General features: G+C 34.3%; 1 protein-coding gene across 8 annotated transcripts; it reads right to left on the minus strand.

The window, feature by feature from the left end:
- Window positions 1-5,264: 5,264 nt before the first annotated feature.
- LOC122291753 (probable LRR receptor-like serine/threonine-protein kinase At1g06840) lies at window positions 5,265-16,006 on the minus strand. Of its 8 annotated transcripts, none has more exons than XM_043099714.1 (21): window positions 15,627-16,006; window positions 15,200-15,378; window positions 14,227-14,377; window positions 13,175-13,246; window positions 12,934-13,005; window positions 12,543-12,686; window positions 12,391-12,462; window positions 12,223-12,294; window positions 11,873-11,947; window positions 11,299-11,367; window positions 11,069-11,137; window positions 10,824-10,895; window positions 10,545-10,631; window positions 10,225-10,293; window positions 9,521-9,996; window positions 8,746-8,904; window positions 7,612-7,895; window positions 7,031-7,082; window positions 6,602-6,852; window positions 6,254-6,388; window positions 5,265-5,820 (listed from the first exon to the last, which is right to left on the minus strand). In XM_043099714.1, exons 2-21 carry the CDS (start codon window positions 15,303-15,305, stop codon window positions 5,473-5,475), a joined length of 2,835 nt encoding a protein of 944 aa, XP_042955648.1. In that variant the 5' UTR covers window positions 15,306-15,378; window positions 15,627-16,006; the 3' UTR covers window positions 5,265-5,472. The 8 variants fall into 8 exon arrangements, with proteins under 8 accessions (XP_042955648.1, XP_042955644.1, XP_042955645.1 ...); XM_043099710.1 differs by having other exon boundaries at window positions 15,200-15,382; XM_043099711.1 differs by having other exon boundaries at window positions 15,200-15,431.
- Window positions 16,007-16,545: the final 539 nt, after the last annotated feature.

The raw sequence follows: 16,545 nt of genomic DNA on the forward strand, positions 1-16,545 counted from the left end.
TTCTTTACTTTTAAACTCTGTTATAATTATATACATAAATAGGATACTAACTTGTATGTAAAGGAATTTGTGGAATTGGACGTGTAATGACCCATGAATTTGTTGGATTTTATTGTTGGGTTATTAATTTCAATATGGTAGTTACGTTTGGTTTTGGTATTATATTGTTCTGAATATTTAGAAGTTTAGAATTGTTTACTCACAATGTGCTTTGTGTGGTTATTTTCTAACCTATATTTAACTTTTCCAATGGTCTAACCGAGAGTTTGGATATGCATGATTAAATGCATATTTATATGAGTCATTAGATCATGTCATATATATGAAAATCCCTGAAAGAAAAAAAATGGAGCACATAAAACATCTACCAGAAGATAAAAACACAAATATAAATATTTGTTAAATATTATTTTTTTATCTCGAAGCAAAATTACAAAAATTTGAGGCTTTTTGCCTCAATCTTTAAACGCTCTTGCTCTTCAAAAATCTGCATGCCTTTCCTATCTAAAGGAGTAGCCACTCGAAAAGAAGATTTAAGCAAAGATTTTAAATCTCTATTATCTCACTTTAGTGCTTCTATTTTCATGTTGGACTCCAGAAGAAGCCGCTGAAGGATAGAAATATTCTCGTGGAGTTTGTCAACCCCACCAGTCCTGGATTGTAGTCGCTCAGAATATGCGACAATGGTTGATGAGTATCGGGTGCCGAGATTCACAAGCTCGTAGATAATTTCATTATCTGACTTATTAGTCAGATCATTATTGGATTGCATTATAGCACCTACGGAAGAAGCAGAAACAACTGGTGAACGAGGTGCAGAATACCTCATATATTGGTAATGAGAAGATTGCTGAGCCATTGCAAAATGAGAAAGCAGAAAGAGATTGCAGAATAAGAATGCAGACTGATTTCAGAAAAGTGGAGAAGATGAGATGTAAAAGAAGATGAACTGAATAATTCTTTTATAGAGAAAATTATGACGAATCATCTCTCGTGAAGCATTTCTCTACAAGAGACAAGAGCGATGTAGTATCATAGCTGCGGCGCCTGACAGCTACAGAAGAACAATGTAGTATCATAGCTGCGGCGCCTGACACCTACAGAAGAGCAATGTAGTGTCATAGCTATGCGGCGCCTGACAGCTACAGAAGACCTGTAAAAATCCTACGAATCAAAGTTGTTTGGTCTAAAACAGAGGGCCACCGCTTTTGTTAAAGAGAGAGAGAGAGAGAGAGAGAGAGAGAGAGAGAGAGAGGTTAACGGCTTAATTTTGATGAATTCTCTACTAACTATGGTATTACAATAACACTTAAAGAATACTGCCTATGTTTTTCTAAGAAAGAGTTTTGGAAGATTATTTACTTGAAATTTAGGTTTGGAGAGTATGTCGATACAACTTGGCCAACCTTGTGGAAAGAAGTATAATATAATTGTTAGTTAAAGTAAGAGAGTTAAAAAAATGACATAATCTCAAAGGTAGATATATACGGAATAGACAACAGGTTGGTAAGCAACACCTATTCCTTAATTTGTTATTTCTTACTTACTTCGATTTCTTACTTATTTCTTACTTACTTCGATTTCGAGGACGAAATCTTTTTTTTAGGAGGGGAGATTGTAACAGCCCGCTAGAAATTCAATTGTAAAATTTTTATTACCTTTAAGAACCTCGTAAAAACTCCATAAGTTTTCACGAATCCATTAATCGTATAGGTTTTAGTCTAACTACATAGTTAGTGTTATTATTTACTATTGTATCAGAAGTGTATTTTTGATTATTGGAGATAGTTAGAAGTGTCAAAATGTATTATGGTTTGTGCCATTATATATATTTCCAGTGTTGAGTTTTTTAAAAAAAATTTTACGTGTTTAAAAAAAAAAACTCAAATGGATATCTATAAAAATTTATATACCAATATTGTAGTAGTACTTGTCATACTCTACAAAATGATATAACAAGTTGTCTAACCAGAATACTTTAAATTTCTATTGCATATCTCCACAGCATTTAACACTTATGATTTTTTGGTCCAACAAAATTTCTTAGATTTCTTTTTATTAATATTTATTTTATTAACATAATGTCAAAGGTTATATAATTTTTTATTTTCATCATTTTCTTTGATTAACACCCAAATTTATAATCCCCACTAGGCAAACGTCCAAAGGACGTTGTGTTTCCTAGTATATATATATATATATATATATAATGTCGAAATCATGACCTATTTAACAAACAAAACGATATCCAATCTCAACGGTAATTTTTACCATTGGAGTTCTTGAATAATCCACTAATATTTGGTACCCAATACAATTATTCTAGAGTTTAATCATTTAATATGACTTGATACAGCGTGAGACGTGATTTTTAAGAATTATTTGGGTTATAAAAAAATTAAAAAAATTAAAAAAAAATTAAAAAGGAAAAATGATATTCATAAACTTTTATGTGTCATTAAATGATTTATAGAACTAGTTTGTTCTTAAAACAAAAAAAAAAAAAAAAATAGAAATGATATTAGAGATTACAACTCTTTATTGGGTAATTCTATTAACACACTCTTATTGGTCAAGACATTTTATTTAGAGGGTCCATGACCGTTATTATGGTTCTATTAATTTTAATAGAGTTGTGGTAAAGTAATTACTCTTTTAAAAATAAGTTATAAAATAGTTGCACAAAATAACTGTGTTTTTATCATTGCTCATTTCATTAACATGTTAACCAACGCTTGTTAATGTTATATGTACAATCTTTTTTACAACTATGTTTTAAATTGCGGGTATTTCTATAAAATGATATTATTTTTTATAAATTATTTTATAAAATACCTCTTACTTTAAAATAGAATGGTATAAAATGTTGGGAAAATTATCGTGTATCGTTTTGCTTGTATGATCCATTGTCTTGATGTTATTAAGCAAAGAAAAATTCTACAACTACAAAGAGATCCATAAAAGTAAATTCACAGATTAACATGATTTCATATGGTACGTTTAATCTAATTTATAATAAAAGTATCTTTACAATTTAACATGGTTTCAAGCTACATCAATTTGTAAATTTAGGATTTATTTGGAAAATGAGATGATTTCATCTTATCTTATCTCATCTCATCTCATCTCAAAACTTCTCATAATTTCCTTCTCAAACATCACTCAAACACAAACACTTTTTAAACACAAACAATTTAGGATTTGTTTGTTCATGGTAGAACGTTATAACGTCTAGAATTAGGTTGCATTTAAATGTTGATATAATCTTAAATGTTTGATCCCCTCTGGCCATGATCATATAGAGCAGAAATGTTCGGTTTTGCCTGTGTCCATTTTTTCCTATCCAAAGTTGTGAAATTTATAGGATAGCATCACCTTTTTCTTCTTCTATGTTTTCTATCCAAAGTTTATCCCAATCTTAAGCTTATTGAAGGAGCTTTGCCTACTCTTGTTTTTGGTCCGCATTGTTCTAATTTAAAGTAATATGACTCTGTGTCTCTGCTTGGTTAATGTAATACTAAGGCCTAACATGATTTTAAGCATTCAAATGAGCTTTCATTTTTGCGATCAATTGCTAAATCCTTCGTGAATTTAACAATAAAGGTAAGGTGCTCCGGCTAATCAAGATTTCATAAAGTTTTTTTAAACAAAATATTTTTTATTATTATTTAGAGAAATATAGAGATATGTTGTTGTGCCATCAGATCACAGGCCGTTGGCCATTATGACAGGTGTAATTTGCGCGTTGACCCACAATATTCGAGTCATTGTTTCTTTACAATAGTTCATTGAACTTTGTCTGTCTCTGCTCCCCGGCCAGAGCTCATTTCTTTTCTCTTTTTCTATTTAATAAAAAAAATTTATAAGGTAGAAATACATATACGAGGGGGGAATGCTGGTTGATTGGCCTAGGCATTTGATCTAGAATGAGAAGTCGCTTTTGTCAAGTTTAATCTGGATAAGTAAGCTTGATTTATGAATTCTAATAATTATTTTTTTGGAAAAAAAAACTAGTAGCTCCAATTATCTACCCTTGGATGAAGCACATTGATTACACTTTCCATCTTTAGCATAAGCAGTGCAAAGAATTCTCATGTCTATAAGCCGGCCACGCAACTCTGAAACATTAGTTTATGATTGACAACTACCGAGGGAAAGAAATTCAACACCATCATTATGACCATATTAAAAAAAAAAATTAAGAAATAAAATTAATAAATGTTGCCATCAGAGATATTGAAACCATAGACAATCAAACACTGGGTTTTGTTTGCATGCAACAAGTGGGGAAGGGAGCCATTATGAGTGATGACTTGATTCTGAAATCATATCTCATGTGCTTTATATAGAGAAAGGAGGATATTCATTTTTATCTTATCTCCTTGTATGCATATGTTCACCATTATTGTTGGAGGAAGTGTGTGATTTTAAGTTTTTAACCTAAAAGCTTGCTTGGAATTTGTGCTAAAAAACCCAGAATCTTTAGAAACAGCATCTATTTGTAAGCTCCAAATTACTACTTCTTGCTCAACAATGACTACATATTACCTATTTTTCCAATACATCCTCATTGCTGGACAATTAATGCTAGCAGCTGAATTTATCTCAAGGAAAAGAAAGAAACACTAGAATGAGGTAATTCTAATGGAACAAATATGTGGAAGAACCAGCTGTAAGATTGTGAATCAAGACACCCACCTCAGTCCGTGTCTTAGTTTTGTTTCTACTTCTTCCCCAAAACTCCATCTGCCCGGAATTTATGCATACATCACAAGCATTATGCACCAACACACATCAATTTGTTAGTTAAGTGTGAGTGCGCACCCCCCCCCCCCCCCCCCCCCCCCCCCGGCACAGCCGGCTGGAAAATTAAAAAAGAAACCAATAGAATTCTCAATTCCTAGCCAATTACAACCCTCAACCACTGCCTAATAATAAAATGAAGGTCATTTTTATCTTGGCCAACTAAATGTTGTTGCTTTATTATTGGAGATTGATCATTACCAAATATTCAATAGTTTGGCACTCAATGGATTAACAGGAGCTGAATAACCTAATGTGTGGACCCTATCTCTCTCTCTGAAGTTCAGAGGCTTTGATTGGGACTGTACATGTGCTAAGTCATACATTGAGCGAGTAGATTGTGAAGGTATTTATGCACTAAGCCCCACATGCGATATTTATTAGGTAGAACTGAGTTTTATAATTGATTTCAAGAAATTCTAATGCTAGGAGTAAAATGCATATATGGCTAATGCTTTCGGTTACAAGTCTGGAAACGGCAAAACAATTCTATTAGATTTGGTCTTACAGCAACTTTATGATACTATCTAGTATCTACTGCTTTAACTATAACCTTTTCTAAACAAACTGTAACGAGAGTGAGAGAGACCATATAATCATAGAGAAAAACTTACCCGATCAAATTAACAGGATACTAGAAACCTCAACCAATTTTTTCCCAAATGCTTTCTACCTAGGCTTGTCAATTGGAATGACTTCACTAACAAGGTTACTTCCAGACACATCTGGTGACACATAAGGATACTTCACTGTAGAGGATGATGACGGCAGTGGAGTCTCAACTTTTTCCACATCTGTGAACAAGTGATCTGCTGTTATGGCATCAGCCTCGGGCGTCACACTGCATATGCTTTCAAGTTCTCGAACCACCTCTGCCATTGAAGGTCGTGCATCTGTCTCTTCTTGGCAACACTTGAGGGCCAAGGTTAAAAATTTCACCACACTTTCAGAAGGATAAAATCCCATTCGCCGATCAATGAGCGAAAAGATCATAGCAGATTGATAAGAATCATTAACCTGAAAAGGATGAAAAATATTTCCTTTAGATATATAAATATATATATATATTTATAACAGACTATTATATATTAGGCACTGCAGCCAGGCCATTTAAAATTTTAAATTCTATAATAAAATACTGACCACATGCAAGGAATTCTGATTTTGGCTCAGCTAATGGGACACTGTTTCATTTGAATCTAAAATCTAAGATATTAGTAAGTACACTGCTTGGCAGAGGTCTCACTCAAGGCTGGTGGTGAAGATTATTTAAAAATTCATATCTGCCATCTTATTGAAGCTGAAACTGAAACTTGCAAAGCAGGATATCTCTCTCAAGTATTTACAACCATATAAAATGATATGGATAGAGAGATAGAAAAAGAGTAAAAGCTGCTTCGTTATTTTTTATGCTGTAGGAATAACATGAATTATGGAGCAAAAATTTTACCTCTCTTACGATGTTTTTGCCATGTGAGATTGCCTGCATCCCTGTCAGGAGTTCTAGAAAAACAACACCAAGACTATAAACGTCACTCTTGTCTGTCAGCTTATTAGTTAAGAAGTACTCTGGATCTACATAGCCCTGCAAAGTTACATCAAAGAATGAGGAAAAAAAGAAATCGACACCAGTTACTTTCATCTCCTACGGCATACTATTAAGCCTATTTCATCTAGTTCTCCACTTCTTTCGTTTTAAGAATAGAGATATTGATACAAATCTTTTTTATAAACTTATAACTTAACTCATGCAAAAGATAAAATTCTCTTTGCTAAATATCATATATAAGAGTCTTACTGGTGTTCCCATCACAGCTGTAAATACATAAGCAGGAATGGCCGCTTCAATATCTGGAACTGGGGCAAGTCGTGAAAGTCCAAAATCAGCAACTTTTGCTGTGTACTTAGAGTCCAATAATATATTGCTGGCCTTGATATCTCGGTGAAATATCGGTGGATTAGCATCTTTATGCAGGTAGAGGATGCCCTTAGCTGATCCTAGGGCAATTCTCAATCTCATAGCAAAATTCAAAGGATCTTTAGACTTGGCTGTGTTGTTATACACATAAACAATCAATTAGCCCATAGAGAGAGAGGTAGAGAGTGGAAATGTGAAGTTGCAAATCCAATATTACAGATTTCACTTGCAATCATATGCTATGAAGAACACTCAGAAAAAACTACAATGAAATCGAGAAAGCAAAACTTAAAGGATTATAAGCCATACCAGAAAGTTTATCTCTTAGAGTACCATTTGACATAAACTCATAGACCAACATCTGCATGCACAACAATACTCACGTGATGCTTTCCCCCCCCAAAAAAAAAAATCAATGCAAATTCAGCAACTGAAAGCAAGAAAAACAAGTCCTTTGTCACGAAAGTCAAAATTTTGTGGAAGAAAAGTCCAGCTCATGAAAAAGAAAAGGAAGGATTCTATTCTCCTAAGTGCATTGTGGAGATATCCAACTTTTTTTTGTAGCATTTTTTAGAAACCAATAGGCCTTATTTATGAAGAATTCTGAAAATGTTTCTGTATTATTAATGAATAAAGTTGCATCTCGCATTTAATGCCCCTAGATTGAGTTTAATTTCTTCTGTCATTTGCTATCATACAAAGTAACTATGTATGTGGTTTGCGTCTTTGGCTTTTCTGCTCTTTCAGCTTTCAAATTTTTAGTTTTTATTCCATCAACTTCCTAAGTTGGAAGGATTTATCTCCTTGTCGATCCAGTAATAAGATTGATGGATAATCCATTTTATTGATTTTCTTTCAATATTATTTTCAGTGGAGATATGAAAAGGCACCTGTTCACGTTCTTCATCACAGTATCCAATTAAAGACACAAGGTTCCGATGATGTAACCTTGACAAAAATTCTATCTCTGTCAAGAACTCCTTCTCACCCTGCAAGGATCCCTCTTGTGCACGTTTTATGGCCACAACTGAACCATCAACCAGCACTCCTTTATAAACCTTTCCATACCCTCCTTGGCCAGCCTGAGTGGAGCTGTGAAAATTGTTTGTAGCCTTAGCCAATTCTCCATAAGTAAAAGCCTTCACACCATCAATTTTCATGAAGGCCTTAGATGCTGCATATCAAATAAAGGTCCAACGTTGAAAATGAAAGAATAGTGATAGACGCTGCTTATAAAAATGCTGTGCCCACTGTTTAAAATGATCGATACAGCTATGAATCTAACTTTCCATTTATATTTCAAGGATTCAGATACAAGTCTAAATAAAGATGTGATAACAATGAAGACAAGAAAATTTATAAGCATGTTACAGGTCCTTAAAACAAGTGAATGTAATCCAATAACAAATTCTTAGGCAAACCAAAAACCCCATCAACATGACCACATACTATCACAAGATATTTCCTGCTAGAAGCAGAATAAGGATGGTGGGTTTGAAGCTGATAAACATGGATTCTTCAAAACCCTTTATAGGGTTTGACAAGATACGAGCATGCATGTCAAAAATGAACTCATGCATTGGCAAGGGACCTTGTCTAAAAGCTGACCAATTTCTCATCTTCTCGGAATGCATATTCACCTACTTAGACAAAACAATATTAACATAGAATGTAGAATGCATCTTAGTCTAGGCTTGAACATAGAGCTGGTCTGAGCCAATATGAAACCCAAGCCTTACTGTATATGTTTCAGTAGACTCACTCCTCTCCTAATGATGTTTCTAGTCATGGCGCAGTCCAAACTTGGCTGAGACTTGCCCAACAGCATTAGCTGAGAAAGGTAAGGTATTGAGCATTTCAGGCCAGGCTTAGGCATTCCTACCTCAGGATAAGCTTGGACAAGCATCTCTCTGGCCAGATTAACAGGCCTAATTTGGATGCAAAATAGAGATAATCACAGAAACAGTGAGAAATCATTACATATCTACCTAAAAATCCAAACACCATAAACAAAAGATACTCACCATGACGTTTTCTTGAAATTTCCCTGATGTTCCTCGTACGCCTTCTCAGCACCAGAAGAAAAACAATTGTGGAAAATGTTACTCCACCTGCAATGGCCCCCAATACTATGCCAGCCAATGCGCCTTTGCTTAAAGAAGACTTTGGAGGGGTGGGAATTGCTGTGAGATTAGTGAATACCATGAGCATAAACAGAATCCAAAGTATCCACCAACTTTCATCTCATATATGAACAAATCAAAGGTGATAAGATATGAAAAAGGCATATTTTGTCCATGAGTGGGGACAAGTCATAAGTGACATATGGCAAAAGCCAGTAGTGGAGTGACAATCTGTAACATCGCCAGTGTGAATTTGTGACTGCCTTTCTGGTCAATATAGAACATTTTGTAATTTCCCAGCAAATTAAAATCATCTTGAACTAGATGAAGCATTGCAGCTTTTCACTTATGTACTGGATCACAGAAGTGCAACTGTAATTGTTGTACTTCTTAAGGGAGCATATATAAGATGAAAGCCCTGAACTGTGAAGATCAAGCCCATCTTCAACAAGATTTGGCAGCAAAAGGAAAGGCCATCTCCACTTAAAGATGAAGCAGAGTGACAAGAATATGCAAGCATCAAACACCAGTAAAAGAGAATAATTCCACATGCCAAAAATATTTTTTTTAAGTATAAAGGAATTGCTCCAGAGAATTCATTCTTCAACTTCTAAAATATCAGTTCTAACTTCAATAAAGATCACAAACTGCTTCAGATAAGGGTTCTGAGACAAACCATCTCTATAAACGTCCAATAAAGTGAAGTTCAGAAGTTCATAAGGTCCAATGATGTGTCTATTAGGGATTTCCCATGATGTAAACATGTTCATGATTCGCAGAACCTCACTGTCATTGAAAAGATTATCTACTGGAAAAAGCTTCAAGTACATTTTCAGTCGTGGTCCTTCTTCCCATTCAAACGAATCAATGTACAGTTGATGACGGACTAACTCAAGTCCAGATGTCAAGTAGTCCTCAAACTCAAATCTGTATGGACGGAAATCTGAGAATCCAGGACTTTTTAACCGATATCCAACAAGCAGAGGGGCAGCACAGGCACAACCATCAGATGTAGGGGAATCTTCATAAGAGGGTGGACAAGAGCAAAGAAAATTGTTATTTGTTGGACCCTGACTTTTACTTTTGTCCTCACTTTCAGATCCACAAAATTGGACTAGGTTTGGGCTCGAGCATAGGGGATTCCCTTGAAGCCTGGAAGTCAAGAATCAAAATGTATCACATGATCATTATATCAATGTGTCTTTTCCACATTACAATACTAATAAAAAATATCTATTCCACCTCAAAACACTAAAACAAAAAAGAGCACACACTTTTACCAAGTAGACACCCCAGTATGAAGATGGGTTTTATCACACATGAAGATCTACATTAAATAAATTGGGACATTGACATTAGGAAGCAAGAATAGAAGCAAACCAGACAGTGACATCTGAAGGTAGATTGGTAATGCCTGTAATATCTGAAAGCTTGTTGTTCTGCAACTCCCTGGAATATGGAAGAGCCGTGAGCAATAGCATAGAAAATCTAGTATCAGATCCTTTGAAACTTATCGAAGTCAGCCCAGGAGGTTACAACTTAAAATGTGATAAAAGAGCATGCAAAAATCAGGACAAAGAAGTAACTTTATCTTCTATCAATAAAAGAACAAGGTACTTGAGGGCGCGAATGCCCCATAAACTGCCGTAAAAATACACTTTCAACCAAGGGAAACAGTAACATTGCCGTTCAGCTCTTACACTATAAGCCTTTCCATTTTCTCCAAAGTCCTATTTTGCCAAATGATGGATGGAATAGAGCCACTCAATAAATTGTTCGCAATTAGCCTGCCATGGGGAACAAATTACGGAAAAATGTCATTTATTTTATGAACACTTTGAATTCATTGACTGAAATTAACTAGTAACTGGAAAATCTAATGGTCGAGATAAGTGGAAACAAAAATTTCCGTAAATATGAAGTAAATGATGATAACATTGAACACAAAAGGATTAAAGAGTAAGTGGGAGACTACTCACAGCCTCTGGAGACGAGGAAGGCCCGAAAAGTTGATGGGAATTTCTCCAGTAAGAAAGTTGTTGGATAAATCACTGGGTACATTGTTCATATAATAGATTTTAGAAGTCAAGGGCAATCTTAGCGTAAATTATCTTAAAAAACTAAAAGAAAATTCTGTAAAAATTTTGTGACAACTGAAAAACAAATTCAAACAAACTTAAAAAGGATGCACATTACATCTCATTAGAAAGATGGACAATCTTACATAGTTGTAATCTTCTCGGAAAACCTATCTTGAGGAATGGATCCATTTAGTTGATTTGAACTGAGGTCTCTGAAATTCAAGTAAGTATAATATACGTAGAAGTAGTGAACAGGTTGTCTTTTACAAGGTAAAGAAAGTTTTATTCGGCCTGAACAACTACTATTTGTCAGAAGCTCATCCTAAACCATTATTTAATGACATAAACATAAAAATAAAATACCGCCACTTACAGATAAAGAAGATTTGGTACTCTGCTCAACTCAGGCATTTCTCCTTGCAAGTTGCAGTTCCTAAGGCTCCTAGCAAAGCAAATCAAGACATAAATCATAATTTCACAACATGGACAGGTGAATGTGCTTACTTCTTTGATTTCCAACTTGCATATAAAGCAACTAAGAACAAAAAAGCTTTGTGACAGTCGATGAAAATGGTGTAACCATGAATCAGAAAAAGAAAAAAACTGACTGGTTCAGTGTAACCATGAGTAAAGTTTCAGAAGATACAATGCTTCCTGCCACCTTAGTTGGCTTAAGCAACCCGACATCTTTGTTCACTAACATTCCCATTCAAATTCCTTTTCTGTCGATGTTTGACTAATTTACTTTTCACTACCTGTATTAAAGTATTTATACTTTTACAGTACTTCCTCTCTTTGGTTTACTATTTTACTTTAGGGAAAATTCTTCTATGATTTGGCAAAAAACATAAATAAAAAGTTTTAGCCTCACACCTCAAGGCTAGCACCTTGATCTGCCTTTACTTCTGAAACCGACTTAGAAACAGAGGATAATAATATGCACTTACAACTTAAGCAACTTGGACATTTTGCTATAAGAAGCTGGAATTGTAGTCCCATTGAAGTTGTTGTTATCAAGTTGACTGCAAAGCAAAGATATTGAACGCATTACGAAACTTTACACAAGAGTACTTACATAATATTATTTTGAAGGAAAAGGAAAGTTTAGAAATCATACCCTTGTTCAAGTTGAGAAGCAAAAGAAAAGGACAACAAATTCATATATTTTGGATGTAATAACGCTTGTGATTAACGTAAACATATTGGCATAAATGATAGTAGGAACTATAATCCGTAAACTTGCCATTTTAAGTATATGTGATAGATATAAATATATCAAGGATAGTAGGAACCATACAGTATCCTTAATTGTGGCATTTTGAAGAACTCTGGTGGCAGATACCCTGATAAATTGTTGTTATCAAGAAGCCTGCATTAGCAGGGAGAAGATGGTCACTGATCTCATGGATTGTACAGAAAGATGTATCATCATGAAATATGAAAATATGACCAATCACTGACTTACAAGTGAACAAGACTTGGTAATCTGTACAGCTCGGGTGGGATTTGCCCACTAAGTGAATTGTTGTTCATGTGACTGCTCACATGGGACAAAAAAAAGGGAAGTAGGGTTAGTCATTACAGTACTATTTTGAGACAAAATGTGAAAACACTCACAAATGCTTTGTTTTGTTCAAATTTGCAAATGAGATGGGTATTGGTCCTGATATGTTGTTCTGGTCAATTTGTATTCTGTCCAAGTTTGGAAGATGACCAAGCTCTTCGGGTAATGGACCTGTTAATTGGTTTCCATTTAGAAGCCTGGACACATGGAGTATTAAATATGGAATCAGAGTAAAAGCCAATATACTGCATATCTCTGCAATATTCAAATACCAGTTATTCAGAATTGTGCCAACATATCAAGTAAATTAGTTTGCACACAAGGAATATCTCTAATACTATGTGGAAATCAGAAATTTTTAATGCATAAACTAGTATAAGCAAGAAAATGTGTTTACAATATTGGTTATCTAACCTCTCCCATAGAAAAAGATGATCAACTTACAAGAGTTCCAAACTAGCTATATTGCCTATCTCCTTGGGTATACTCCCACTTATGTTGTTCCACATAAAATCCCTTTAACAGAGTAGATAGAGAGAAATATATTAGTAGGATACATAAATCAAAAGCCACCACGGTGTCGAGAAAAAAGTTTTCCAGAATATCAACTGAAAGAGGTATCCAAAAACTTCTATTCACAAAAAGATGTGAAGCGCAAAAGTCTTTCAGAGATGCTTCGCCTTACAATATTGTCAGGTTTGATAAGCGGCCAAGCTTTGGCGATAAACTTCCTAACAATTCCATTTTCAGAAGTTGCCTGCAAAGAGAAGTCCAAATGAAAATTATTAAAGCATCAATACAAGTTTTTCAGTAGAATTGCCCATGTATTAATATCGCCAAGTTTTGTCAAAGGTTGATATTCTTATACATGAACTTTTGATGATTACAAATCTATATGATTCTAGTCATGAATAATGATTGAGTCAATGGCCAATAAATAATATAGTAAAGTATTAGTTATTAATTTTTTGGACAAATGGAAATATCTCTAAAATTATAAATAGTAAGGATGCATTAACCACATTTACACCATAAAACCTAGTTCCATCTGGTAAATATCTTCTACTGGACATGATGCTCATGCAATGTCTTTACAATTCTCACACCCAATGAGGGACTAAATACAATATGGATGTCACAACTTCCCCACTTCCTACTTAAATCTTTGACATCTTTGTCAGGCCCCATATCACAATCCATTGCTAAGTTAGCTCTACCATTTATCCAACCAAGGGATTTATTAACCATATCTGTGTTGTACTCCTAATACACAAGTCAAAATTATAGTTGAAACTCCCTTCTATCACTTGTATAGCCCAACTTCACTTGGTAAACAACCTGTGTGGAACTTGGCACCCCCGTAATGCCTTCACAATTCACCTACCTAGCATGGGTCTGAACATAAGTCTGAGGTATTACAAGGATTAAGTACAGATTCGTCAAGATGTGTTGGTGACATTTTCTAGCAAAATTGGGAAACACGTGTCCAATATTGAAAAAACGAACATAGCCACCATTTTCTTTAATATTCAATTAACTGAAGAACCAAGGAAATTTGTTCCATGGCACCAACTAATATGAGTAGATATGAAAGTGGAATAATAAACATCTCAGCATGCAAGGGGACCACAGAAACAAAGAAAGAACAATTATTTAAAGTGAAATAAATAAGACAATTATTTGCATTGATTGTCCTGCCTGATATAAATAAAATATAGGAAAAGGCTAAAATCATACAATTTTAGAACATGTAGATATCCACCATTTAAAGTCCCATTGGAGCACACAATCCCCGTCCAATTTGATGTGCATGGATCTCCTCGATCCCAATTTCTCAAATTCTTATTTAGATCTATCAAACTTCTCCTGATTTCCCCCAATGCCTTCACTGCAAATTAATACAAGTGTTAACCATCATTCGCATGAATATTGCAAAGAAAGCAGATTCATTTTGAAAATTTACATCAAGATTTTTAGCAGAGCCATGTTTGAGCATACGCACACTACAAATCAACTATATGTAGCACTCTTCACCACTCACTAGAGGGAAGTAGGGGTGTAAAAATAAACCGGAAAACCGACCCGGACCGGTTGGTTCGGTCCGGAATCGGTTTTACGTTTTCTAACACCGGACCGGACCGGTTCACATATTATATATATATATATATTTTTAATTTTTAATATTATATATAATATATTTTATATATAATACATATAATTATGTATGAAATAATATATTATAATTTATAAAATAACATTTTAACCTTAAACATGAATATTTATTTGATCATATGTTTTAAATATAAAATATATATTAAATACATTTTATTACCTAATAAAGTCTCAATATATTTCTTTTGATAAATACATTAGTAATACTAATATACTTAATATATTAAAACCGAAAAACCGGATCGAACCGGACCGGAACCGGTAAAACCGGATGTACCGGTTTAGAGGGATAACTGATGTGTAATCAGTTCTTGAAAATTTAAAACCGGTACATACCAGTTTGGTCATAAATTTTGTCCAAAACCGGACTGGATCGGTTACACCCCTAAAGGGAAGTGAGTACTTGATATGGGAAGTTACTACAAATCACTTGTTGTAGGATTCATAGAGCTAAAACACGCCTCCAGGTGCAGTGGGAGGCCTTTAAACAAGCATTCTCTCAAGAGTGTCATTGCCAAAAGAAGCTAAGGAAAATCACCTTCGTCCGGATGAGTGATGGAATTCTGTGCTCCGGTGAGAAGTGAAGACCAACACAACCATGAAATAAAAAATATTCCATAAGTCCAGGCTGTTGATTGATACATCCCAATAAGACTGCCGGACTCTCGAATTTCTCCTAGTATCCAACTTTGGGAATTGTTCTAGTATGCGAGTTCTCTACCTTATAATTGGAAAAAGTATCAGAACTTGCTGGATTGAGTTCAAAGCAGCTGAATTTTTCAGAAGCAAAATAAATATGAGCTTTTGTAACACTGGGAAACAATGAATAAGCAAAAAGAAGGGCAATGAAAAAGCCTCAATCTCTAGGCAACAAAAAAAAGAAGAACGATCAAAATTCTTGTACCATACAACTCGAGGAGAAACAGAGGAACCAAATTCCGAGAAAAAGGGAGAATTAACCTTACCATAAGAAGCTTGAATATATAGTTGATAACCCTATCAGAATGATGGAAGCATGTATGGTATATAATGTGCAGTTGAGAATGAACCCGAGGAGGGCTTGGGCAATAAATAAGTGGGGTTGGAATCGAGTACATTATGAAGTGCGGTGGTATCTTTCTGACCGGCAACAATCTGCATCTGCTGATGCAGATTGTTGCCATCTCTTTCACTCACCGGCGAGTTGAATGGTAAATCCCGGGGAGAAACTTCGGCGAGAAATGAGAGAGTTTAAAAGAGTTGGGTAATTTACTTCTGACAGGTGAGAGTAGCAATAAATGCTTGATCATCGGTGGAATAAGGCTTCCATTATATTCTAAATAGAAACAGTGCGATGATATTAACGGTCGGAGGGAGGAAACCGTAACAAAGACTCCTAAGCTCAATCATTGTCTGGGTTAATCAAAGCTAAATAATTTGGTCTCATTTAATTATTAAAATTTTTTTTAAATTTTTATATAATATATAATAAATAATTTAATTTTTTAAAATTTTAATATAAAATTAATATTAAAAAATTTTATTATAATAAAATTTTATTTATTATTATTTAAAACATCTCAACCATATAACCGAACGAAAATTCTGTCATTGCATTGTCTCTCTTTGACTTCTTCAAATCGACAGGGTTCAGAAGTCAGCCAACATCTTGGGCCAGCTACACTACCCGCCTGCCAAGAAACAAAAACATTAAAGATATTTACGTACAGTAAGCAGTTGCAGTGGCTTTGAAAAAAAGGGGTCCTTTATTAACATATTAATTTTGTTTTAAGTGGATTCAATATTTATCTATTTTTTAGGATAATTATACAGTACTTATATATTCATTATTAAAACTATTATTTTTCATGAAAAGAAAAATGCTTTTTCAATATTTTTTTAAAA

The sequence above is a fragment of the Carya illinoinensis genome, chromosome 13 (genome assembly GCF_018687715.1).
Source record: "Carya illinoinensis cultivar Pawnee chromosome 13, C.illinoinensisPawnee_v1, whole genome shotgun sequence".
NCBI lineage: Eukaryota > Viridiplantae > Streptophyta > Magnoliopsida > Fagales > Juglandaceae > Carya > Carya illinoinensis.